Source organism: Heliconius melpomene, chromosome 7 (assembly GCF_056956725.1).
Source record: "Heliconius melpomene rosina isolate 202511_hmr_F chromosome 7, ASM5695672v1, whole genome shotgun sequence".
Lineage (NCBI taxonomy): Eukaryota > Metazoa > Arthropoda > Insecta > Lepidoptera > Nymphalidae > Heliconius > Heliconius melpomene.
Genome location: NC_140395.1, coordinates 9,594,498 through 9,621,198, shown reverse-complemented (window position 1 = coordinate 9,621,198; position 26,701 = coordinate 9,594,498). Strand labels below are relative to the sequence as shown.

The window sequence follows — 26,701 nt, the reverse complement described above, 5'->3', positions numbered from 1 at the left end:
GTAAAAGAAAATATTTTTAAACATGAAAATTTTAATTTAATTTTTATGATAAAGTTTTCTTTTAAAAAAAATCTTAGAAGAGTAAACATAGCAAGCGTTCGAACAGAAGAAAACATATTGTTAATTTTGATCTCTTGTTTACATGCACCCACTTATTGATACGAGAATAATAGGGCAACGGAGAATCAGGAAAAAACAAATATATAGAAGTAAATATTGTAATCTTCTACATTAAAATTACCATTTATAGGAAGTGTAGACTGCAGATGTGAGCAACATGTGCAACGTTGCGCGTGCCGACAGCGGCAGCTGTGCAACACATTTTTTTTATTAACTTTACCTGAATATTATCTTGATGGTTTTTGTATTTGTATATAAATTATCTTGGCTTGTTTTTTTTTTATTAAAAATATCACGATGCAGTGATTATTAGTGCGTAGCCAAAAATAGCTCTTATCTCCGTATGATAAGTAAATACAAAACATTTATTTATGCTATACAAATAAACAACAATATGTTTAAGCTACGCAACTAACATGTACATAATGTGTATATTAAAAGAGCTTTAGATAAATCACAAAAATATGACACTAAATACATTCATAGAAAAATTGAGTCACAGAATATTTTCTTGTATTATCTGCTCTCACAGAAAGGCTGCGCTGCTTTAGCAATTAAGAATTGGTGACTAGACACTACGTCTGCAAGCTTAAATTAGTTTATTATATGTTCGTCTTCTATTTTGTTATTCTTAGAATGTGCAGGTACATTTAAAATTAGATTGAAAAACCTCAAGGTTGTGTTAATTATTTTGTTTTCTACCCAACATCATTTGTAATAATGACTATTTAATGTCGTATTTATGAAGTTGTTATAGGAACGTGCCATCTGTTATCTATCTACTATATGTGTAATTTATTTAATGTTAGAAGTGATTGGTTTACCCCGAATTGCCAATTAGCTAATAATGATAACAATAAGTTCTTAACATAACGAGTGAACACTGTTAATTTCTATATTATTTTTATTTTATTAATATTAATAATATTTAGTTTTTTGCCTTTAACACAACACAAAACAATACATGAAAAGTGAAGAGAGTATGCAAATAGTAATCTTACATTTTCATCGGAACGGAAGGCGTTACGCTCCCGCTGCACATCTTAATGTTATTGATTTTCAAATTCGACCCTCTCCCCCCCCTTGTCCCCTGTACTTCCCTCCATAGCCATAACACGCTGCGTCAGTACGACCCCACGCCCGCCCTCAAAGTTTCAAAACATAGTCACGTGGGCTGTATTTCTGTATAATATTATGTTTTACATATTTCGTATATATTTTACATTCATATTTATGCGTACTTGTAAATATTCACATTGAACAACGGCAAATCCCATATTTCAATAAACTCTTTGTAACGAAAACGATTAATTTCAAATAACAATCATTTTCTTAATTATTTATTTTTACTTTAAATAATATAAGAATGTATCCTGAAAGTTCAAACATTATTAATGTTAAAAGAAATCATAGGGCCAGTGTATACGCTATGCCTATAATGCAGCATGGTTAGCATCTACGACACGAGGCACGAGGCAGTTCCGAGGGGGTGGCTGACGGAGGCGGTGGCGGAAGCGCGCGGCGAGGGGGAGCTCCACTTTACACCAACAAACGGTGCGCCGTACCGCGTACGTACCGCGGTCCGCGACCGTGCGATTATTCCGTCTACTGAGCGGAGGACGTAGTCAATGCCTTGCCTGCATCAAGCGCCGTGTTTGCTACTACTTTAGTCTGCAACGCGCTGTCGAATCGTTCGGTCGTGTTCACGCGCGCTCTACTGAATAGTCTATTAATATTTATTATTATTATTAATTATAGTATAATTATTATACGTCTAGTTAAATTTTGTTGCATTCCTTAGTAAAATATATCGTATTTAATATCTCGTGTAAGTTAAGTGTTTGGAACGTGTAGGTTCAATTTTGAATATTAAGCTTCATGAACTGTGATCGTGATTTGGACAATTTTGAACAATTCTAAAGGAGTGAGATACAACGTATGCGAAGTATAGAAATGAGCGGATTGACCATCAGAGTTAAACGGGGATCGAGGGGCAGTGCAACACTTCTCGAGGCAGCTAACAGGATTCTCAAACTCCTTGGCGTCAGCTCCACGAAGCGCGGGAAACAGCCCTCATCAAAGTCAAAGGTACGGCCAATGGTCTCTCACTATTGCTGGTGATTATTTTATAAATACATTTAGTCTTGTCTGTAACTGTACCCACATGTATGACATTTAAGAAACCACAGTTTCTACAAGTACCTTATGTTTGTATAAATTTCATGTAATATGTCATATTAAAAGCATTTTTCAGCAAAAATACATGTTGTCCCATTTTAGTTGGTGTTGACTTTTGGGATATCAAAATTGTATGTTTTTTAGCTAAGAAATATGAGTTAAAAACTAAGACCTTTGTAGATGTAAACAAAACATAGCAAATATGTTACAACAACGTGGCATATTTGTAGCGAAAGATTGTTGATAAACTTTCGCTGCATCGAGTGCACTTTCGCTCGATATTTTTCCTACATGCAAGAGGTAGACGTAGACGGCAGACGCTGCCCGAGGCACCGTCCGACGCGAGGAGCGGGCCGCGTGTGACGGGCGGCGGCGGCGGCGGGCGCGGCGCTGACGCGACACTTGTTTGTTCACGCGTAGTCTGCGTGACCATCTTGTTTACCACTGACTGCAAAGTACAAACGATTCACGACTCGCATTCATCACTCCTTGTAACGGCCCACTGCGAAAGTTATGCTGATCATTTCGCAAGTTTCCACGTCGTCGTCTAACTCCTCATGTGATATTTACGACAGTAACTATTTAAAATTTATCTATACCTACTTTATGAAAATAGATGTTTTATTATCACATATTTTTAAATTTGCCAAAGGTTATCTTGTGTTAACATTTGGTTATGGCATCGATCTATGTTTATTTATAATTTAACTATATATTGTTTTTTTTTAAATTAAGCAATACAAAAAGTACTGACACACTTTTTGTGTCTAATGAGAACTGAATTCATTAGTTGGTTCCATAGTTTAAGAAAAATGAAAACATTGGCGGAAAATGGTTAACAGGAAGAAATTTTAAAGAATTTATATTATAAAATTTGTCAATAACAACAATTAATACGGAAAATTGCTATGTAAACATTTGTAACCAACATAGGAAATCATATAATGAGTATAATTAATTATGTGCCATTTACACTATTTTTTTAGAGAAAAATCTAATTAATTTATTATTAGTAACTGCAATTTAGATTAATTATGGGGATTACAAAAGCATTCTAAAAATATGCAATATACTGTCTTTTATTACAATACTTTTGGATATAAAAATCAGGTGACCTAAGTGGCATTCTTGTTATTATTTAAAATTCGCAATTCATAAACATCTCGCTCATATCTAATTATAATTAAGTTTACTGTTTATAAATGCTCATACATAGATAGCACTTTGTTTTTATACTATCATTCATTCAATGCGTGTTTACGATGTCTTGAATAAGTAATTTTAATTTTTGCCTCCACTGATAAACGTAGGATGTTAATAAGCAACAATATTTATTGCAATTCTTACTATTAAGCTTACTTTCAAAAGACAATCTTATTACCCACGCGTGAACCGCATGTGACATGTGAAAGAGAGAATTGTTTGATGAATGTGTTCGTAGGTGCGGTCATCGACGTAGAGGGTCTCATGTCTGAGTAGTATTGGTGGGTGGTGGGGATCGAGGTCGGGTACAGAGTAGTGTAGTGTGCGCGAGCCGCGGAATGCGTTGCGACTTGCGGTGGGAATGCGCTCGAAGTACCGTTGTGGCGGAATGCGAGACCCACTTGCGGTCTACATGGACCAACTTCACTTATTTTAGTGACTCATGCGCTACATACACTTAAATCGTTGTTAAACTCATAGACGCCGTCTAAACTTCTTATTTAGACTAGGAAAAAGATTCTTCAATTCAGGAATTTTAGGAAATCGATTTTTTATACTCCACATTTAGGAATATCAACATAGGTATACCGTTATAAGTAGGGTTTTCAGTTGTAACTGATTAATAACTTTAAAAACATTAAATGATGGCAAAACAAGATGACTCGACACTATCTTTTGATATGACATTTGTTTGTCGACAGCTTGCGTAAGCCGTCGATCCCTAATTGTATTTGTAAAAAAATTGCAATATGATTTGTCTATTCTGGTGATCTAAATAGATACGGTGTTTTTATTACGCCTCCGTAAGCAAATGAACAAAAAACTTGGGCCGCAAACTTTAGAAATTGGATCATCGAACTGTTGGTGAGGCCAATGAACGTGGCGGCGTTTCGAATACATCAGACGTTTAGTTGTAAACTCAACTCTTAACGTGGTGGTGTGTCTTTTTGCACAAATTTCAGAATCGCAAAATTGTTATTATCGGATTAATTTAAGATTAAGGGAAAATGTATAGTGATATCGTGGCAATAGGTGTGTTAGTTCAATGTTAAACGTGAAATAAAAACTTCTTGTCACTTTGTTTTTCATCGCTCGCTGTCAGTCATTATATAACAATAATTTTTCTCATTATCAAACACTGAGAACTTACCATGAAAACAAAAAAGTATTTACGTGTTTGAAATCCTATTTTATTTGAAATTTTGTAATGTGTCAAATTGCCGTCAAGAATTCATCTGTTGTTAGCTTTTATGGTAATAATAATTTTCCTTTCGTTGTTACAGCCAAACGGCAAGGCCACAACTGAAGTACGGGCACCAATAGCGACATCAGAGTCTACAGCCGAATCACCAGTAAAAATGCAAGCATCTCAAGCAGCAGCCGCTCCAGTTCCTACACCGACATCGACGCATTCGTCAAGTCAATCTTACAGACACACAAAGCGCACTGCTAAAGATTATATATTTGGAAAGCTGATCGGTGACGGCTGCTATAGCACAGTATTTTTGGCGAAAGATATTCACACTGGCAAAGAATATGCAAGTAAGTATCTATTATATTCCATTTAGCTTCGAGATAAACCACAAGTTTGTGTTTGTTAACGATTCTTGTCTTAATACATACAATAATAAAATGTTCTTTTTTTTTCAGTTAAAGTATGTGAAAAGAGTCATATCGTGCGCCATCAAAAAGTACAGTATATTAAACGTGAAAAAGATGCTCTTAACATGCTTTTTAATGTCCCGCATGGGTTTGTGAAACTTTACTGCACATTTCAAGATGAAGAGCGACTGTATTTCGTGTTGTCTTATGCTAAGAATGGAGAATTATTACATTATATAAACAAAGTAGGCTCCTTTGAACTAAATGTAGCGAAATATTATGCTGCTGAGTTATTACTAGCTTTAGAAAAAATGCACGCTAAAGGAATAATCCACCGTGACCTTAAACCGGAAAATATTTTACTAGATGAAAATATGCATTTACAAATTGCCGATTTCGGAACAGTTAAAATTCTAGAGCCAGAAAAAATTAGATCCTCTACACCACCCGTGACCGAAGAACAAGATTCATCATCAAACGTAAGATCTAGAAAGATTAGTTTTGTTGGAACGGCACAATACGTCAGCCCGGATCTATTGCAAAATCGTGTAGACACACGTGCTTCAGATTTGTGGGCTTTGGGCTGCATTATCTATCAAATGATATCTGGTCTACCCCCTTTTCGGGCGTCAACAGAATTTCTCACCTTTCAAAAAATTCTCAAAATGGAATATGAATTTCCGGAAGGCTTCCCTGCTGATGCTAAGGATTTAGTTGAGAAGCTTCTTGTTTTAGACCACACTAAGAGGCTCGGATCAAATGACAAGGGTGATACATATGAAAGTATCCGTCAACATCCTTTCTTTGAAGGTATCGATTGGGAAAATATTTGGGAACAAACTCCACCTAAAATAAGCCCTTATTTACCCGGAGGATCCTTTGAAGAAGAATACACAGTACCTGATCACTTAGAACCAGGACTAGGCGGTAGACAAATACTACGCTTATGGGAATTCGATCTATCTACATCGAGAGGTAAGGAATTTTGTCTTTTACATAATTTTAAGTTAAGACAGTAAATGTCCTATATTATTAACTTTTATTATATATTCAAGGTAAAATAATGTTTTAAAAAGTAAATTAATTTAATATAGATATGATGTTTAAATACTGACCAATACTTACAGCTCATTGAAGCGACGAGTAAGAGGATCGTTCATGACCTAAATTCTTTGCAAAATGCTCATGTTTCTAAATGAATCGGGTCTGATAATAGCAATATGGTTTTCCGTTTCCACTTAATGATCAAATTTACGCCCACATTGATTTCATTGATAGATTAGTAACTGCAACAGAAATAAACATTGTTCTTACATCTACGTTTTAATAAATTATAAGATATCATAATACAATCTGTGTAGATTGTATACAGATTGACGCGTCATCGCCAGCCAGCATTGTTAGGTCGAAACGGACATCCTTATGTTCTCGATTTACGTTTGTACTGTGTAGGCATGACGTCATTTCCCGCATAAGAGCCCTGCATTCTCAGTTGCGACATTATTGAATGACTCGTCACGGCCCGCTTTATTAATGATCTTAATAAACAGCTGAGCTCGCGTTTCGTTACATGTGTAGACAATGAGTAAATGGGAAAATATTTTTGCACTCCTTTAATAATTCATCTTTCTCGTGCATAGTGTTTGTAAGAATAAATTTAAACACTATTAATGGATGATTCACTTTTAATTACAGGAATTCTAAATATCAGTCCCGAAGAGAAGCGGCGTCGTCTGGAAGTTCAGGCCCGTGAAAACAGATGGCATCAATTCGTGGACGGAGAACTCATATTGAAACAAGGACTTGTAGAAAAACGAAAGGGATTGTTTGCGAGACGCCGCATGTTATTGTTGACGACAGGCCCGCGACTCTTCTACGTGGACCCCGTCAACATGGTGCTCAAGGGAGAGATACCTTGGTCGCCAGAGTTGCGTGTCGAAGCAAAGAACTTTAGAATATTTTTAGTGTACACGGTAAGAATTAGTGCAATTTATTTATATTCTGTTATTTGTCGTTTCCTCTTTTTTCTGTGATGTTATTCATTTTCAAACAATACAAAAAGGTCTGACTGTCACGCGACGATTTCAATTCACCTCTAATAATTATTTTAATTTATTCTTTGAATTTCGCCATTTATCGCGCAATGTCTCGAAAATTGTGCGGAAAGTGTGAAACTGAAAAAGTGTGAACTTAAACCTAAAAATAGTTTTGAATATAACGTAAGATGTTAATGATATAATTTTTATTGCAGCCAAATCGTACATACTACCTGGAGGACCCGCAGTCGTACGCGCTGGAGTGGACGCGCGTGATCGACGAGGTGCGCATCGGCACCTACGGGCGGGACACGACCTAGGCGGTCCGCGCCCCGCTCGCTCGGGCAGAGCGAGCACTCTTCTAGGATATAACTAGGCTTCATTTCAAGCACGAAACACGAAATCATCCGGAGATGCCTCTCACGACGAAGACTCGTGTCCTCAGTTACGAACAATCCTTTAAGTTTGCGACCACGTTTAGGCCGCGCGGCGCGCCCCGGCGGGTTCACAGGTCGGTGCGCCGAATGACTGATTCCTACTAGTATGTCCCGACCTTCTTAAATTATTGCTCTAATTTAAGTTTATTTAATTGTGGATATCCGCGGTAATATGTAAATATTTGTCGTAATTTATTATCGAAATCATTAGGTGTAATGTGACTTGTATATTTGGGCCGTCAACTTAACGCCGGCCTCGTAAGAATGGATTTGTTATTCGCCACCCGCGTGTTCACGAAGCCCATTCCGGTTGGTAACTAGGCAATTTGTAGCTAAATTAATAATTATTTATTTTATTTTAATTATTTGCCAACGGAATGCGACTATTGTACAGATATTAAAAAAACAGTAGACAAATATAGAAAGAATTGTTTCCGCCCTTGTCACATGTGTCGATGAGTGAGCGAGTTTAAAGAACTGTAAAATTGTTAGTTTGCAAGTCAGTGTAGATAAAGGGGAAACATTCTTTGTATAAGAAGGATAGCTTCTTAATTTAGGAAAGGATGTACGCGGACTAATGCGATGTCCGCTCGTCCTGCTCCACCTCATCGATGTGAAGTCGTTGAGTTAGTGCTTTCAATACACGTGCAGTACACGCACGCTGCACTATAATCCTAACTTAGTTAAAGTATACGGATAATATCGCCGAAGGTGATAGCGACAATGTTGAAATGATCGGGCTATCGTCCCGACATTTCTTAACAACTGATTTCCTAAATTCGGTTTATTTTCAGAAAAAAATTTTTTTTTTTAATACAAGTTTGAGTTTTGTTGTTTGTGTTTGTTATTATAAATAAAAATAGTGATGAAACTGCTAGAAAATTCAATGTCATGGCTTTTTTTGATACTTTTGTTATTTTGTTGTTTTGTTTTTATGAAATCAGTTAAATGTTGTAACCTTTTAGCTTAATAGTTTTAAATGCCTAAAACTTGCCTGGAAGTATTTGTTTCAGATGGGCTTAATGTAATGGGGATTTAATCCAAGTCACTTAGAAAAATATAAAAATCTAGGAAAATGAGTTTCCATCTATTAAATTCTGTTATTTTAAATGATTTAATTGATTAGCATTGGGCTGTATTCAACATAAATTGGAACTACTCCATGACATTGTTACTAATAAACTGTCTGCATTTAAAATTAAATAACTGTTAACTATACTAGTTATATTTAAAAAAAAACATTTGTATTGCGTAAATTCCATAAAGTAAATAAGAAATTGAAAATAAATTGAAGTTGATTTTTTAAGAATTTTGCTTTTTTTATATATTCCTCCTTCCTTAATCCTTGTCATTATGGATCTAAGAATATTTTAAGAATTCCAATGTTTATATATTTTTTTAACTTACCATAAGGTAAATGTACGGGAGTTCGGCAGTTTAAGGCTCTCATAACTTTAAACTATTGTAAATACATTATTAAAGGTTATATGAATTTGCAAATTTTAGTGTGATCAAAGTGGGTCTTTTGGCAGTAATTTAATGTGTGAATTATGCGGTTTAACTTAATTTTTATATTAATTTATTTGTGGACCTCTAATTTGAACCCTACTTCGTGATAAAATTTAGCTCTGTTTCTAACTTCGTGAGTTTGTGTCCCCTATTTCGGGTCACAAGTTTTTACCTCGCGAGTGAGGTTTTATAATAAAAAAAATTAACACCTTTATTGGTTTGGATTGTAAAGAATTTGTAAATAAAAAAAAAAAGGTAGATCAGCTTAACGACATTAAAACTTTCATAAAAAAAATCAAATCAAATTAAATCATCTTCACGCTGTATCCCGCACACAGCAGGATAGGCCTAGGTAGGTAGGTAGGTATATAGGTAGGTAGGTAGATAGGTAGGTAGATAGGTAGGTATGTAGATAGGTAGGAACCTAGTGTTTTTAAAACACTCCGTTCCCCACTTTCTGCGGAATTCCGGAGTCAAAGCATGTTAAGTGGCACAACTCAACGCCGTGCTTTGCCTGAAATATAAATTTAAATAAATATTTTCTATTTTCTATACTATTCCTATTTTCATCTCCTGGAGTGGGGATCGAACCCACAACCAGTCGGTTTTACAGTCACACTTTGTACTTCTGCGCCACGAGTAGCCCCAACTTTTATAATTTACAAATTATATAAGCTCAGTTTTAAAAAAACTACATTTTTGAACGTTTATATATTTTTTTTATAAAAAATATATAAAAAAACTCAAAATTCAACTTAATTTTTTTGAAGCTAGGTATGCCAGTTTATAGAACTATATATTTTCGCAACCAGTTTGTACGGCGTTTTGTGTTTAGTAGGTATATATTATATTCCTGAAAAATTCTTGAAAAAATAAAAAGATCTTTATTTAGACTTATAACAAGACTAAGATAAACACTATTAACAAAGACAAAGAAGTCAATGTGCTGATTTTACGTAGATTTATTTGTCACGAAGTTAGAGAAAATAATGAAATGTAGGGGATCTTATTTCGTGTTACTGATTTTAGTAACTTCCGCAGTTCTGTTTATTCAGTATTTTTTACATTATGTAAAGTAATCATTAACAACTACGTATATTCGATAAAATACACAAAAATAAATTATAAAGGTTGATTAAAAAATAAAATTACATTGGCAGTACCTATACGAATTTAGCTTAAAATTACCAATTCAGGTTACCTTTAAAATAGTAATATAGAAATTTAAGTGGACAAAACATATACCGAATTTCGATCACGAGAAACTTTAATAAATACAGTAACTGATTTTAAGCTTTAAATTTAAATTATCTTAGTTATAACATAAATATAAATTTATTAAAAAGTATCTAAGATTTCCCTAATTCGGTAGTAACACGAAATAGCGGACACTTGATAAATAAAATGTCTGCTATTTCGTGAATCGATTTATTGCAATTTTAAAAGAATTTTATGCTTCCATCTATTTTTTTTTTCAATAAAATGTTTAATTATAGAATACAAAAAAGCATATATTCAATGTTTTATTCGAATAACTTACTTTTGTCTTTCTACAACCTTAAGAAATTCTTACCCTAGTCTTACGGTCGCAAGCATCGCAGACACGTTACAATGCAGTTTGTAGCCAACTCTGCGTTTAAAATGTCGCTATACGCTCAATTTTATCATTAAAATATTGTTACTTAGTTTTTAGACAGTTGAAAGTATAAAGATTATATACCAATATATAGTTTCCGTAAATAATACTTAAATTGCTTATTATTTTTGCCAGAAGCAAAACTCACGAAACCACGTACTATCACGAAGTTACCGTCACTTACCTTATTTGATATTTCACAAATGGTATTAATATTTTATAAATACTAACTTTAAAAAGTAAAACTTGAAGTGTCTTTCTTACAAACTTGGAATGTTTGTAAAAAAATATTTCATTGCATTCATTGATGCATTATGGTCCCTTTTTCGGTACACTAAAAAATCTTTGTATGTGGAAGAGAAAAACTGAAAACATAACACAATTTTTTTTCTTAACGTAGAAAGATAAGATAGTAAAATGTAGTTGTAAAATAATAATCGTAATAAAATTATAGTATTGATGACCCATATATTGTAGTTAATGTTAAGATATATTTCGTTTTTTTATTTATTGTATAAATTAACTAAGCCTATAAACTGTAACTTGTAAGAGATAAATGTACCTTAAAATATGTTACATACCAACTTGAAACTTAAAATTATCTTTAACACAGTTTGTTAACAACGCAGTTGTTACAAACGCACGAAAATCTGCGTTAGGTTAGTAAAGATATTTGTTTTTTATTTATTGAGTTGTCAGGCGCCAAAGACTTGTCGTCCATGCATTTTGTTCTTGATTGGTTATTAAAGTTTTGGTTTATTTCTAAAAATGTGAAGTCACGAAACCAGACAAATGCAGAATTTTCTGCGCTCCTTTTAAAATTTTTCGTTCTGTTCAGAAATTAATAGTCATATTTTCTTAGTAGTATGAATTTTTCTCGATTATTTATTACCAGCGTTTTAAGAATAAATTGATATAGTTATATTCAGCCTTTTTATGGCCTCTTTTTGCGATGATAGAATGCCAAAAACTATTGAAGTGACCGGAATAAACAATAATATGAAGGCGTCAAATCTGGAAATTGTGCTGGGTGTCGCAGTGTATCCCATATATTCAGAAGCGAATCATTCTTTTAGCGATTGACCAAACTTTTCACATTATGTTTAACTACTAAATATAAAAAATAAAAATATATATATTTTAAATCAATATTAAATATGTTTGATAAAATCGATTTATTATTTTATTTTCGACCATACTACTCATAGTCAATACTCGATTTAGTAAACAAGACTGGAGTCGATTAGAGTTTTTCTATAGTCTATATTTTATGTCTGTTGTCTAGGGATGCTAGATGTTAGAAAAATATCGATATTCATATCGATGCTATGATTGAAAGGAAAAATCAATGTTCGAAAAGTTCGATGTTTTAAAAGTTTCTATATGAATCCTTCATTATTTAATATTCGTCATTTTTATTTTTACGTCAACAAAGATCGTAATTTCTTTAATTAACATACTACAATAATAACGTTTTAATTTCATTTTTGTTTTAATTTCATTTATATGGTATATAAATGAAATTAAAACAAAAGAGGCAAGAGTAAATTCAATTATAACTGTAAGTGAAATCGATTAGGTGTTCTCAATTGACGCACAAGATGTTTCGATATTTTGTTATATTATGGAGGACAAGTCAAAACATCGATGTTTTCTTACTGAGCTTCGATCGATGTCATAATTTTCAAATATCGATGAATATCGGTCTCGTGCATCTCTAGTCTAGTCTACTGTCTAAACTCTAACCTCTATCGCTAATATTTATGATTCTATATAATTACATTTTTTGTTCATAGTTGAACTTATTAGCAACTGTTTGTTATTTATATAAAAAATAAATAAATTTTACTTTGATATATTTGCTAATATGACTACGAAAGTAATAAAATATGTGGGAAGAACGACTAATTTTAAAGGCAAAACACTATGGGAAATTGTCGGAAGTCTTAAAAATTATGGTGTGGGAAGGATCATTGCTCGATCTGTATTTGAGCGCTATCCAGAACCTAGTTTTATGAAGATTGTGAAAGTGGAAACTTGTCCTGATGAGGTGAGTTACATTTTAGCCAGGTAAGATACCAGGCCCCCCCAGATCTGCGTAATTTTAGCAAAGGTAAAATTTTGAGGATTATTATCTAATATGTAGTTAAAACGGTATGCGTACTGACTAACTTCAAAGTAGGGCCCTTTCAGAGATAGACACACTCCATTTCATTCCATTTCCCAGGTTTCCTCTCCCAACCCTGTATGCTGTGTTTGAGACTGTATGAGGCCTAAAGAAATAACTTGTCTTGTCATCTCTTTATTTTCAGGAACGACGAAGAGTAAGAGTTTTGGTTGAGAAAACATTTAGAGGCAAGAAGTTACCTAATTTAACCGAGATTTACAGAACATCCTATAAACCTGATTATAAACTTATTCCTAAAGATGAAGAAGCCAAATTATTTGAAGCAGTAAAAGCATTAGAAAATAAACCTGAGGAAATTCTACCAAGGACTATTGAAATGCCACCATTAATGCAACGATTTATTGCAAAGGATTACAAGAAAAAAGGAATTGAGGTAATTTACTAAAATAAATTATATTAAAAGTGAATAGGAAAGTCACTTGTCCATTTGAATGAATTATTTTCATTCTTTTGCTCTGATAACAAGTTGAAATGTAGGATCGAGTTCCACCATATATATTAACATGCAGTATCACAGATTTGGGCAGAAAGTGAGCAATGTGCTCAGTTAGCTTATTAACAGTAGGTTCCCTGTGTCAATTTTTTTTTCATTATTTTGTATTATTATTCTGTTTCTTGTGTTCAAAAGACATTAGTGTTTTGGAAGGCTTGTGTTGGGACACAGGTCCAACATGCAGAGGCCCCTTAGAAAATATAAAACTGGTTTACTGTGTCGCATTAGCTGGGATCTATCTCGGAGTAATCACAAACAATAGCTCATAGATTGGTCACTGTATAATGTGTAGGAACTAATGAAAATATGTAAAATTTTTATTAGGACTTTAGAATGGGATTTATATGGACTAGTTACTCGGCTATAAAATGAGACTATCGAATATTGTTTGCCATATGTTTGACATCATTGAGGATCCACACTAAACCACAACATAATAGTAAACTCACTTTATAATATCTATTATTACCATATAATACATTACTTTTCAGGATGTAAAGGAATTTGTTCTGCCGATTACCTACCACCACACACCTAATAGATCAAAAAGAATTGCTCAAGATGGTGAAAAACCTACAATTCAATTTACAATGGGTCTCGGAAAACCAATAAGTCCTTCACTCTATGAAGGAGTTGAGTTATAATAAACAACACTCATTTATAATATAGATATATGGATTATGTTAGAAACAAGTAATTAGTTATATTTAAATAAAACACTGTTAAGTTATATGTTAGTTTATTTTATAAATATCATTTGTGCATACCATGTTGTGAAGCAAATTTTTTTGCTAGCAGAGGATTGGAATCCATTTCTGGATGTGATTTTTCTATGTCAAGTTTCTGCAAACAGAAGTTTATAGTATACTAGCGGCCCGCCTGCGGCTTCGCCTGCGTGGACTACTTTATTATTAATTTCTGTCTCCATGAGTACCTACGTCCTATAAGTGACGTCCATGCAAAATTTGAGACTCCTAGCATTTGTCGTAACGAAGTTTCATACAAACTTTCAACCCCTAAAACAACCCCTTAGAAGTCGAATATTACAAATTCCCGTCTTAGCGAGCACCTACGTCCTATAAATAACTCCTATGCAAAATTTGAGATTCCTAGCACATGTAGTTTCTGAGATTTCATGATGAGTGAGTGACCTTTCGATTTTATATATATAGATTTGTTTTAAATATCTTATATAAAAGAAAAGCAGCTGAAAAATTAAAGAATAATATATTATATATGTATATTGTTACCTAATTTGAACCCATTTAGAAATTTTTAGTTATATTTTAATCAAAAGGCTATAATATAATTTGAATATAAATATTTCCTTAAATTAGACACCAGTGCAACTTATTTTAAGTAATTCATTGACTAATTTTAGATGTTGGTACTTTATGTTGGTAGACACTATAACATAAATATAAATGATAAATAGATTATAAATAAAAAAGAAAGAATATGACAATATGTGCAAAAGTTAAAAAAATCACAATCAAAGTTCACGATGATCTCATTCACGGCTTTCTATCTTTCAATACTGAAGTTTTTTTGGTGGAGTGGAGATAGCGAAAACGAAATTACAATTCTTACAAAGATGTTGATGATAGATTATATTTTTTAGGTTCACAGTGTATCCCACATACATTTCGAGACATTTGTAGACATTTAATGCAGGCCCATGAAAGACAATCATTGTTTATACCTTTAACATGATTTATAAAATGACTTTTGTATATGAATATGCATTTTAGGATAATAAAAGATTACCTTCCAAAATTCTCGCATTTCTTGCACATCTTCTTCACGTTGCACGAAATACTGTCTTACAGATTTTTGTATCAATGTAGCTGCATACTCCTCAGGCCATAACCAAGATTTAGGGTAATAGGGGCGAGGACTGAAATGTTGTGTTAATTAAAAAATAATGTAAAATTAATTTGCCATCATAATATGTTATTCAAAGATATTAAGCATTAAGATAGGCAAAGCGATCATTGGGACGGTTAATAATAATTTTCATTTAGCTTAGCTGTATCCCGCATAAAGCTGTGTGGGAAGATGGAATGGATTAGTGGCGGAACACATGGCCGCGTTTTCCTTGTTACCAGAGCGAGTAAACGAAAAAAGGAACAAATATCAGCCACGCGCAGTTTAATGCAACAGAGTTTGCTGCTATTTTTTTAATAGATAGAGTTTATTATATAGTAGATTTATAGTAGAGAAATACTTTTATTTTTGAGGTTTCGAATGTGATGTCGTAAATAATTACAATTTTGTGTTGTATAATTGTATGTTTTTTTATAATCTTAAATCTTTTTACTTGTTGATTTAATATAGATAAATAGAGCCCTTTACAGCATGTAAATGAAATTAATATTTTTGAACATATCACAAATTTAAAATGCAGATACATAGCGGTTGGGGCGTAATTCAGTGTATTAAGTAAATAATTCAATAGCTCAAGCTTAATAAATTATTATTATAAGAAATAAGTGAATATTCAATATTTTTCTTACTATTTCTTAAGACGCTCTCGCACCCAGGGCATATTAAATAAATGTACATTGTTCAATTTTCGATCTGGATGCCGTGGATTATTGTTCCATAGGAGCTGCAATTAATTATTTCGGATAAGTTTATAAACAAGGGTGAATAGATGAAATATTTTCGTTCTGCTAGGGAAACAAAGTGCGGCGTTGGCCGTCGTGGCATGGCGTGTTTTCATTCCTATTTCCATTTCCTCGTTCTGGTAACGACGAAAAAGCGGCGATGTGTTCCGCCACTAAACCAGTGATGCCTCGAAAATTGGATGGAAAGTAAGGGTAAGGAGTATCTTAACACTATGCTCTCTCTATCTACCCTGCTTGATACAGCGTGAAGTAAAAAAAGTATAAAATACTACAGGTAAACAATATGCATAATGTTTACAATACAAAAAAAATATTAATATTTTTATTAAGTAAATAAATATGCTTCTAGGTATTTCTAAAACAATTTAAATAATTAAACCAATCAAATCATTAAAAGAAAAAAACAATGTTAACCTCTGCCATATAATCAATGCCGTTGAAAAAACATTTCTGAATTTTAAATACATCCCATATTTCAGCCTTAGTTAAAGTTTCTTCCAAAGCAGGTATCAGATACGGGAAGATGATGTTTTTCACGTAGTCACATTCAGTCTCTGTAAGTCAATGTATAATAATTGTTGTTTTTTTATGTTATATCATACATACATATTGAGACAACTAATATGGATACACAGATACAACATAATAGATAATAGCAACTAGTACTATATTTTTAATTTTATTGTATTTTATTTTACATCTAGTAATTTGAATGTCAAATATAATAATACTAACTGAGGAATGGTGGTCTATCCACAGGCTCCTTTTTATCTTCAGAATACTGTTCAATCTCTCTCAATTTATTTTCACTCTCTTCAACAATTTGCGACCAATTCGCTTTGTTTCGTTTGTTAAGTAATATAGGGAATTCTACCTCGGAGCAGGTAAGACTTTCTGGCAGCGTGAAAGTAGTCAACGTATCGCTTATATCAGTCAAGGCCGTTTTGGTTTCTTTAGACTTTCCTTTACGATCGGTTCCTTTTCCAGCCATCCTTTTAATTTAACTGTTAACTGTAGTTTATTTGATTTATAATCAAATATAGATTTTCAATTCATTAGGTTTAATTATCATTAAATGTATTTAATCGCATATCGCATTGAGAATCACAGAAAAATAAGACGGCAAATGTCAAGATATTTTTTTTAAAGTATAAAAAAGCCACGTCTTTTACACTATGAAAAAGTTAATTGTACTTAATTATAAATCCTTTAATTTGTAAGATAATATAATTAAGTTGTTGTCGTACACATAGCTCACTTAAAAATTATATAAAATTGATCTATATATAATTTTGGTGTTGGTGAAGTTAACTAGATAAGTATAGCTTGTAGTTTGAATTTAAATTCTGAAGTTGATAATTCAAACAGAGTATTAGTAGGTACTAAAGGTAGGTGGTACTAACTAGTTTAACTGGAGTTTGTTTAAGAGATGTTCCAATTCATAATTTTAATTTAATTGGAAAATACTTACAATGTGTGATAAATGTGCAACTGGCACATTTATGACCTTTTCTTAAAAATAAATAAATCAGCTTTACGCTGTACCCCGCGCACAGCAGGGTAAGCTGAAGTTAAGGTTAACCCAATGTTAAGACACCCCGTTCATCATTTTTAGCTGAATTCAGAAGGCATTGCGTGTTAATTGGCGGAACACAACGCCGCGTTTTGCTAAAATTGAGGCTGTAAGTGATATTATGCTAGATGGTATGGAAGTAAGCGTATAGTGTCGGTAACTTAAGTATTTCATAACAGTTATATATACTTAAAATAAATGTGTGTCATTGGTGCTTGTTTGTTACGGATACCAGTATGAATGGATTTTTGTATTATTTGTTAAGCAATTACTTTGCCAATTAAGATCATATAAGTATATATATAAATTTAAAATTTATCTCCTGAAATAATAGATTTCAAATAATAAATAATTATAATAACATATGTGTAAATATCAATTATTTTTTTTTTTGTTAAACACCTCCCTATAAAGTAACTAAAATATTGTTTTCTAGCTTTTAGTTTATGTATATATACCCGTTTTAAAATTATTTTGAAAAGAACATTTTTTTGTAAATTAGTTGACAATTGACATACTGTCAAGGGCTTTAATATGTTTTTATTCAGGAGTTTGTTCTTAATACTTAGTAGTAAAAAAATAGAAATACAATGTATTAAAAAATATTTATTTTACAATAAACTGCACAAGCAATTACTTACAATCTCTGGCCTTTACCGACCAAAGAAAAATAATAAATTAAAGAATTAAATAAACATTCACAATCTAAGCATTCTTAAAACTTTTACCATAATATATGATATTGTAACCACAAAATTTTAATAATGGGAGAATCCCTAATAATTGGAGAATTTTCCAGTAATTTGTGAAATCCAGTCTAGATAGTGAGCAACCTTGACGTAGACTCCGGGAACGCCAGGTTGTCCACAGCCAATGCCCCATGATACAACACCAACTAGCTGCCATGTGCCGCTGCGCTCACAAACTAGGGGGCCACCTCCATCACCCTTGCAAGCATCTTTGCCCTCTTCTCCTCCAGCGCAAACGAAACCAGGGTTTAACTCATAGTTATAGCCTAATCTCGTATGTCTTAGTTGCTGTTGGCATTGACCGTGACCTAATATTGGTACATCGACTTCCTTCAAGATGTTTTGATATTTTCCGTTTGATCCAAATGCGTCCTTACCCCAACCAGTTGTCCAGCATCTCTGTCCAGCGTAGTCAGTATATTTGTCTGGGAGACAAGCAGGACTAATGTGAGGATATTTGGTCCATTCTACAGGATGATCCAATTTTAAAATTGCGAGGTCGTTGTCCAATGTTCCAGCGTAATATTGTGGATGCACATGTACTGAGATAACGTCTCTTTCGATATAAGGATAAAATTCAACATCATGATTGACATCCCATTCGCCCAATCTTACTCTTAGCTCGAAGCCTTTGTATCTGCAAAGAAGAAAAAAAATATAGGTAATTTTATTCTGTTCAAATATTTTGCTTAATATATTTATAAGAAGTGTGTATTTTAATTTCAATATCGTTTTTGATAAATGGGTCCTTACGACTTAATGCAATGAGCTGCAGTCATGATGTGAAGGCCGTCGATCAGTGTTCCTCCGCATGCGTATATCGACTCTTTAGGATCTTTCTTCAATATCGCCGCCTGCCATGGATATTCACCGAATTCACTATCACCGTCTATATATGAAGGAGTCTTGATCCTGCCATTGATACCTTGTGAGTGCCTTATTCCACATTGACCACGATTAGATGCTTGGGGTTGAAGAGGTCGTCGGCAACACACTTGATTTTGTTGGCACTGAGGAATTTGTTGTTGAGGTCCGAAGTAACCTTGACGCTAAGAGACAACAAATTGACAATTTATAAATTAATAATGAGACATATTATTTGTAAATAAACAAAAGGTGTTAGTTGAGTTCAGTCTGAAATATCTATTTATTACCTCTTGACTTTCACTTTTTGATATTTCAACGGGAATTTCCCTTTTTTTTCTGTTTTCAGGAAATCGTATTGCTTGATTTTCCCGGTTTACCCCAGAATTAGAAGGAACGTTAAGGGATCGTGAATATGCGTATCGGGTGGCATAGGCGTGGCCATTATTATTAACACTATCATTAAGAGATCTTTCAAAACCAAAATTATTGTATGGATTGTATTGTAGAGTATCATCGTAATTACTGTCATCTTCGTCATAATAGTCTTCGCTACCTATTGTTGCCCCTTGTGCATTGTATTGATTATGATGGGTATACGGGTAATGTGGTGAGTATGTGGGTGGTGTGGGTGGTCTGTGTATTCCATACCCCTGATGATAATCTACAGGAGCATGACTAATAGGTAAATGGCCAATGGTGGGATAGGGTGAAGGAGGATGACCCTGATGAGGAGCGATGGGACGATAAGGATATGGTCTATGCGGATAATTGTTATATGAATGTGGATTATAGTGATGGTGGTGTTCATGTTTGTTTAAAAGGTATTGCTTTTTTTCATGAAATAGGTGACCTAATTTATTGACGACATGTTCGTTAGGGGTCACATGTAAATTAACAAATGGCTTGACAATTTTTTCACCATAATCGTTTTTGGTAACTTGCACGGCTAGTAATGGATTTACAGAAACAAGACCTAAGTTAAGACCACCTCCATTTAAAGCAGGGCCGTAAGGATTGTGTAAAGGGTTGGTATTATAAGGATTTATAGGATAACCAGAGGAAGGCTGGGGCAACCCAAAAGAGACACCAAACGTGGGCTGCACTTGTTTGTTGTTATTACCGCCATTGCCGCCGTATCCATTCAACCCAAGGAGGCGCTGCAGTAATATACAATTTTTTATAAAAATGTATTTTTAAAATGATTTTTTTCATTTAGTGTTAGAATGAAGTCCAGTGCCCATTGTTTAGTTTTTCTTTTGGTAATAGGTAATAGGTATGTATATTCAATGTTATATAATATACAACACATGATTTATTAGATCATTTAAAAAAATACCTCTGTCGTATTTTAGGTAAATTAATGTAAGAATAGGAAACGTTTATATGCATGTTATGAATATTGTGAAGTATGATTTGTTGAGTTAGTTTCTTAATTGCATAATAATTTTAACTTACCGGTTCAATTTCTTTAGCACTGTCTTTATCTTTAACTTCATTGACATCCCTTTTACTGATGTTTTTCGTATCTGTAGTATTTTCATTATTGGCTGTTTTATTCAGACCATCTAATTGTTCTTCTGTTAGAGCTAAAATTTCTCCGCCTTTGTTACGAGGGTCTATTGGTAAATATAAATCGTCTCTACGCCCAATAATTTCTTGACTTGGACATTGATCGTAGTTGACACAGACACATTCAAATCCTTGAGCTTTAGCATCATGATAATTCTGTTGATATTTATTATTATTTTGTCCAAATGATGCTGGGCCTTGATTGTACAAATTGCTGCCAGATCCCACATGCAGTTCTTTCTTATAAAACTCTCCGTTCTGAGAAGCATATGCGCCCAATGAATTTCCGTACCGTTGATCTTCAAATGCGTTATTTGAAAATTGGTTTGGTAGCCCTTGATTTAGTAGATTAGTACTGCCTTTGTTAAAAGCACTGTGTCCGTATTGAGATCCATATACAGTATCTGTTTCATAGACAGGCTTGCTACTAGGTGAGAATGCGCCAGTCATAGGCTTGAAACCTCCGTTAAATTCGCCTCCTGATGAAGTTATAATATCTGACGATTCTTGTGTATGTAATTGAGATGATAAATGCCCTACAGATCCGACCGGAATAGCAACGGGCTTGATTATAACTTTAGGTTCTTTATCAGCATCACTATGCACATAATGGTGATGAACATGTTGTTGTACAATGGATTCCGTTTTAGTGTTGACAGTAGCAGGAACTTTATTATAAGTTGGTTTTAAATTTTCAAAGTTATAAGGTTCTTTAATTGCGTAACTAGGAGGCTTAGTCACATAGTTAGCTTCAAATCCATTATATAAACCACTACTTTGAGAAAACTGATAATTATTTCCGGCTACACCATATTTGTCTGAAAATCCAGGTCTTGGGTTTCCATATCCTGGTCTTTTTGGGGGTAGTTTTTGCGGGCGGGGAGGGTATAGCATTGGTTTAGGTGGTCCGTAAGCTCTAGGTGGTCCGCGCACTGGAATTGAAGCTACTGGTTTACCAATAGGCTTTATGTCAACGGGTTGGGCATAAATTAATTCATCTGGTGAAAGATAAGTTCTTTTTTCTTGTGAATCTTCATCATCACACTGAAAAAATGTAATATAAAGTTTAATATAGCAATTGATAAAATAATAATTGTTAAATCAAACATTCATGTATTTAGATGTCAGTATTATATTATTACCTGGATTAGTCCTAATGTACAAAGACGTCCTTTAATCAAATTTCGTGCTTCCAAGTCGTCTCCGGAATCGAGTGCTTCTTTGATGGTGGGGTCACTATACACATCATCAAATCCGCTTAAGCTTCTACCTTGCTTACTGCTAACTAATTCGTCTACAATATCATCTAGAACAGTTGCGTTAGCATTGAAACTCTTTCCTTGTGCTTCACTAATTTCTTCCCCTTGTAATAGTTCAGTAGATTTTCCGTCAGCATTTTCTGTTTTTTTATCATCTCCTCCCCAAGACCAGTCAGCTGATATGCTTGCTATAGTTAGCGATAGCAAAATACAACTATATGTAAAGATTCGCATGATCTGAAAAAAATAAAAACAAGAGTTTAATCTTATTTGTTGGAACATATACATAAATAAGTGATGTCGAAATATGAGCAGGTAGGCGGGAAACACTTTTACTTTCGCGAACAATTGTTATATAAGCTCCAGTAATGTCGGGGCATCGTTGCGACTGTTCAAGCAAGAGTGCCTCTGCGAAAGCGCTCTCTCGAGTTTCATTAGCATGCAATTTATGCAAAATATTATTTATAAAAACCTTCTTAGTAATATTGTAATACTAAGTTCAATTTTTTTTTCTCTCTCTTGTCAGAGAATTAAGAGTCATATATTAATGATGCTCTATTATATAACGGAGCCATACTCTTTGTTTTTATTATGAAAGTGGTAATGGTGTCAGTGTCACCAAAAACCGGCACAGCGGACTATCGACAAGCTCAGCACGTTTCGATCGGTGCGTCATAATTTCTCGTAACCGCTGTGATGTAACGTCCTAGATGTCTTCTTTATGCAATACGTTTTAAACTTCTTTAAAAAAAATCAATTTAAAATAATTTACATAGGTTGTTTGTTATAGTCAAATTTCTGTACACTAACGATAAAATGTATATTTTACGTCGCGAATTTATAATTAGCGTATTTTAAGCTCTACTTTATTCGGAGAAATTATGATTAAGTTATTTTAGTTTTTACTTCGCGTGAGATCTAGGTAAGGTTATTATTTTTTATAAATTAAGCATTTGCTCTCAGATTTGAACCCAAATTCATCATATTAAGATAGGCACGTCTCAATTGCGTTACGCTGGAGTTTTTATTATGATACAAATTACATTCGATAAACAGAACACGATATTTACTTGGACTACTTTAGTTTATTAACATATAATGCGTCGTTTCCTAGTTTTCTTAGGCTTGCTTCTTACGAATAGAAAGTGAAAGCGAAGCTCTACGTCTCGATTGAAGATATACGTAATATTATTATAGTCATGTTTATATTATTTAAATATTTGAAAAAAAAAATCCTTTTTAGGAACTTTATAATTTTCTATTAAATATTATAAAAACGGAAAATCAATGTGAAAAGAAAAGCCTTGTTTCCATTCAAACACCTAAACAATAATTGAAAGCTATTGTTTATTCACACACGTTTTTGTTGCACTATTCACTTAACGTTCTCTTTAAAGCACGTTATAATTTTAACCGCTATCTTAATTTTGCGTTTAATATTTTTAATCACAGCAACTTACTTTTATTAACACTTTCTTGAATATCACCAAAAAAAAATTAAAATAGTTTTGCACCACTTCACTGGTGCTCTGTTTGCGTTGGAATGACTGCCACATCCACCACCGCCACGCTTTATACTTCGACCAAAGTAAAAATACACGCACTCAGATTTGGTAAGATGATCGACTCAGGCTTGTACCAATGCACGATTTGGAGGACGCTGTCGCTCGTTTATCGCCAAATTTCTATGGACAGCGTAGTTAGTTTGTTCAAATTGGAATATCGTGGTAGAGGGTGTGACGTCTGCAGTGTCATTGATCAACCCTATCCTCATTCATGCTTAGGTTCCAAGTATATTAGGCAATGAAGACCGAATTGAGGTCGACTTGGCGGATCTCATTTTCTTTATTGTTTTTGGAGAAAATATTTTTAAGGAAAAATATATATCTGTGTACTTAATATTACCATTAAATTTAAATGCCTGGTAAACCTTTAAGTGTAGCGTATAAATTTTTCATATTTTTATGAAAATAATTTATTATTAAATTTTTTCTCATTTGAACTATATATATATTACATACATTTTTTTTCAACTTCACGCTGTATCCCACATATAGCAGATAAGATAGAGAAAACAGATTAGTGTTAACACACTCCGTTTCTAAATTTCCACGGAACTCGAGCCTTGCCGTGTGGGGTGGCGAAACTCAACGCATCGCTTTTGTTTTGGTATAATAATAATTCATTGCCCCGAGTGGGAATCGAACCCACAACCGTCACATTACAGTCACACGCTTGTGGTCCTCTATTTTTATATATATTAGATGAAATTTTAAATACAAAGGTAAATTTAAACGTAAAATTCTTAATTATATCGACTTTATAAGTATCTTATATAGATACAATATATTATGATGATATCGATTAAAATTATTTACATAATAAGAGTAAAATCGAATACAATGTATCTATTGTGACATAATGTTATTCAATGAGTACGTCTGTGATTCCTAGCACGATATAATGTAGGCTGTATCCCATCTTAAAAGGATATAACGGCTGCGACTCACTTTCTCTCTCGTTTCGTGCCTAAGGAGACAAATAATAATCTTTTTAAGGAATTCTTTAATATCTTGCTAATATTTATGTAAAATTTTATATATATTTTGTGTTTTTAGATTTTTATGTAACTATTTTAGAATTTCGAAAAACTTTAAGTACAACAAATTGTTGGCTAGAAAATGTTATTTGATATGAATCTTTGAATATTATTTTCATTCACTTTGTTTATGTTATAGCTTCGCGTTTTATAAAAACGGGAGTAAAAGTTACTAAGAAAAAATATTTATGACAACGATAAATATTTTTTCTAGCGTCACTCTGTATTCCGTACACAGGGTGGGCAGAGGGAACCTTGTATTAAGATATTACGTTCCCAATTTAGACAGTAGAGCAAAGAAAATGGAAATATTAAATATATTATTTCCTCGAGTGGGCATCAAACTCACAAGCTGTCACCACGACTGGTTTCTAGTAAACATTAATAAATTGTAATATTAAATAATTTTTAGTTGTTATAAAATTAGCATTCATACTTAAAATTATTTATATATATAATATGTTTTAATTATTTATATATATTACATGTTAATACTATTAATTTAAAATAAAACTATTACGTGAGAATGTTACTTTAATAATATTTGTTACATATCTATCTATTCGGGTCATTTATATATTGAGGTAAAAGAATTCAACGCGCTCAGCGCTACGAGCGCCTACACGTAAACAAATATGATATACGTATAGCTTAATATTGTATAATTTACTTATTTCCGTAATTTATTTGCATATTTCATATATATATTTTTTTAACTATGGTGTTCTCCACTATTAAGAGGATATAATAGGTTTTTATGCAGAAAATGAGAAAACAAATCGCTGTGGTAAAGTAAACGAAAGGAAAAAAAATCTATATTAATATGTACCTAATGCTGAAAAAATCAGAAAAAGGCGAGATGAAAATTTAATTATTTTATCTTTTTAAATTTATTAGTCGATTAAAATAAGTACTCTGACTACGATTTTGTGAGTTCCTTTTGTGGCCTAAATATTTGGATATAATATTTGGAATACTGACACATTTCTCCAAGGTTCCCACCAGGATTTATTTTGGGCATTGACACGTTTGCACAAGACGTGCTTTCCAGTGCAACGCAAACCGGACCTGCGCGGGCGCAACTACTGACGCTAACTGCTTGCGCAAGAGTTCGCTGAACCACTTCTATGACTCGCCGTATTGTTTATACTCGGGTTACTGGTGGAAGTCTCTTGCGATGTATACTTTATTTTCTACGAAAGTTCTTTTTATGAATCAAAATATAATTTTATATCACCGTAGATATTTATTATGTTTTTGTAATTTTAATATAGACATCTTATTAGATGAAAAAAGGATTTTTTTACCGCTATAGTTAAAAAAAACAAAATTATGTATTGGTGCTAATGTATTTTTAAATATTTTTGTATTAGTACTTTATTATAGGTCTAACAAGAGAACAATACCTCGTATTTCACATAATGCTATAATACTCGTATATAGCAATCTCAAATGATACGCTTTCTGCTTCACATAGAAAATACTGTAATAAAATAAAACAGCACAGTTATAAGGAAACGTAAATATTAAATATTGTGGCACACACTACCAATATATGTATATAAATTGCAACATATTAGTGTTTGGTCCTTTCTTTAAAAAAAATTACATAGCATACATATATGTATATACGAGGAGAAAGCCCTTGGTATAATTTACCAATAACTTAAAAGTACTTAACGTAAAGCGACATATAGATACTAAGTTTATATACTCTCTGTAGATTATGATAGTAAGGATCACAAAACGATTTTAACATTTTTAAACTGATAATTTTTGTGCGTTATAGTTTCGTGTTTAATTTAAAGTTATCTACAATACTAGAAATTTGTCCAAAATATAAGTTACAATTTAAGAAGGTAAAAAAACCCAATATAATTATAAATGCAAATTTACTGCTCACTGAAAATTAATAAACTTCTAGTATTGTATCTTGGTAAAATATTTCATCCTTCATTTACTAAATTCTGGTGTCGAGACCAAGCGCGGCGTTGAGTTCCGCAATTCAACACGCAATGCCCCAAGCATTCGGCAGAGAATTAGGAACGGAGTG

At 33.1% G+C, this 26,701-nt stretch overlaps 4 protein-coding genes across 6 annotated transcripts in view; 2 read left to right on the top strand and 2 right to left on the bottom strand.

The window, feature by feature from the left end:
- The window catches only part of Pdk1 (Phosphoinositide-dependent kinase 1), a 43,575-nt gene extending 34,690 nt beyond the window's left edge, over window positions 1–8,885 (top strand). Inside the window, exons 1-5 of one of the 2 annotated variants that reach the window (XM_085187544.1) lie at window positions 1,695–2,208; window positions 4,785–5,043; window positions 5,152–6,078; window positions 6,799–7,076; window positions 7,355–8,885. In XM_085187544.1, coding sequence (XP_085043670.1) covers window positions 2,059–2,208; window positions 4,785–5,043; window positions 5,152–6,078; window positions 6,799–7,076; window positions 7,355–7,459 — 1,719 coding nt within the window. In that variant the 5' untranslated portion in view covers window positions 1,695–2,058 and the 3' untranslated portion in view covers window positions 7,460–8,885. Of the gene's footprint in view, window positions 1–1,694; window positions 2,209–4,784; window positions 5,044–5,151; window positions 6,079–6,798; window positions 7,077–7,354 lie in introns of those variants that run through there. The other variant, XM_085187545.1, reaches the window with a different exon arrangement.
- A 3,544-nt stretch (window positions 8,886–12,429) lies between these two features.
- Window positions 12,430–14,132, top strand: mRpS34 (mitochondrial ribosomal protein S34). The gene is made up of 3 exons (XM_085187743.1): window positions 12,430–12,771; window positions 13,034–13,282; window positions 13,894–14,132. Exons 1-3 carry the CDS (start codon window positions 12,589–12,591, stop codon window positions 14,044–14,046), a joined length of 585 nt encoding a protein of 194 aa, XP_085043869.1. The 5' UTR covers window positions 12,430–12,588; the 3' UTR covers window positions 14,047–14,132.
- Window positions 14,125–17,210, bottom strand: LOC146537776 (IQ domain-containing protein K-like). The gene is made up of 5 exons (XM_085187742.1): window positions 16,768–17,210; window positions 16,447–16,586; window positions 15,919–16,013; window positions 15,170–15,299; window positions 14,125–14,245 (listed from the first exon to the last, which is right to left on the bottom strand). The coding sequence occupies exons 1-5, from the start codon at window positions 17,021–17,023 to the stop codon at window positions 14,156–14,158; spliced, it is 711 nt and encodes a 236-aa protein (XP_085043868.1). The 5' UTR covers window positions 17,024–17,210; the 3' UTR covers window positions 14,125–14,155.
- Window positions 17,211–18,191: 981 nt separating this feature from the next.
- On the bottom strand, window positions 18,192–23,644 carry LOC146537775 (uncharacterized). Of its 2 annotated transcripts, XM_085187740.1 has the most exons (6): window positions 23,510–23,644; window positions 21,933–22,286; window positions 20,677–21,834; window positions 19,509–20,378; window positions 19,108–19,403; window positions 18,192–18,991 (listed from the first exon to the last, which is right to left on the bottom strand). In XM_085187740.1, exons 1-6 carry the CDS (start codon window positions 23,603–23,605, stop codon window positions 18,382–18,384), a joined length of 3,384 nt encoding a protein of 1,127 aa, XP_085043866.1. In that variant the 5' UTR covers window positions 23,606–23,644; the 3' UTR covers window positions 18,192–18,381. The 2 variants fall into 2 exon arrangements, with proteins under 2 accessions (XP_085043866.1, XP_085043867.1); XM_085187741.1 differs by lacking the exon at window positions 19,509–20,378 and having other exon boundaries at window positions 23,510–23,643.
- Window positions 23,645–26,701: the final 3,057 nt, after the last annotated feature.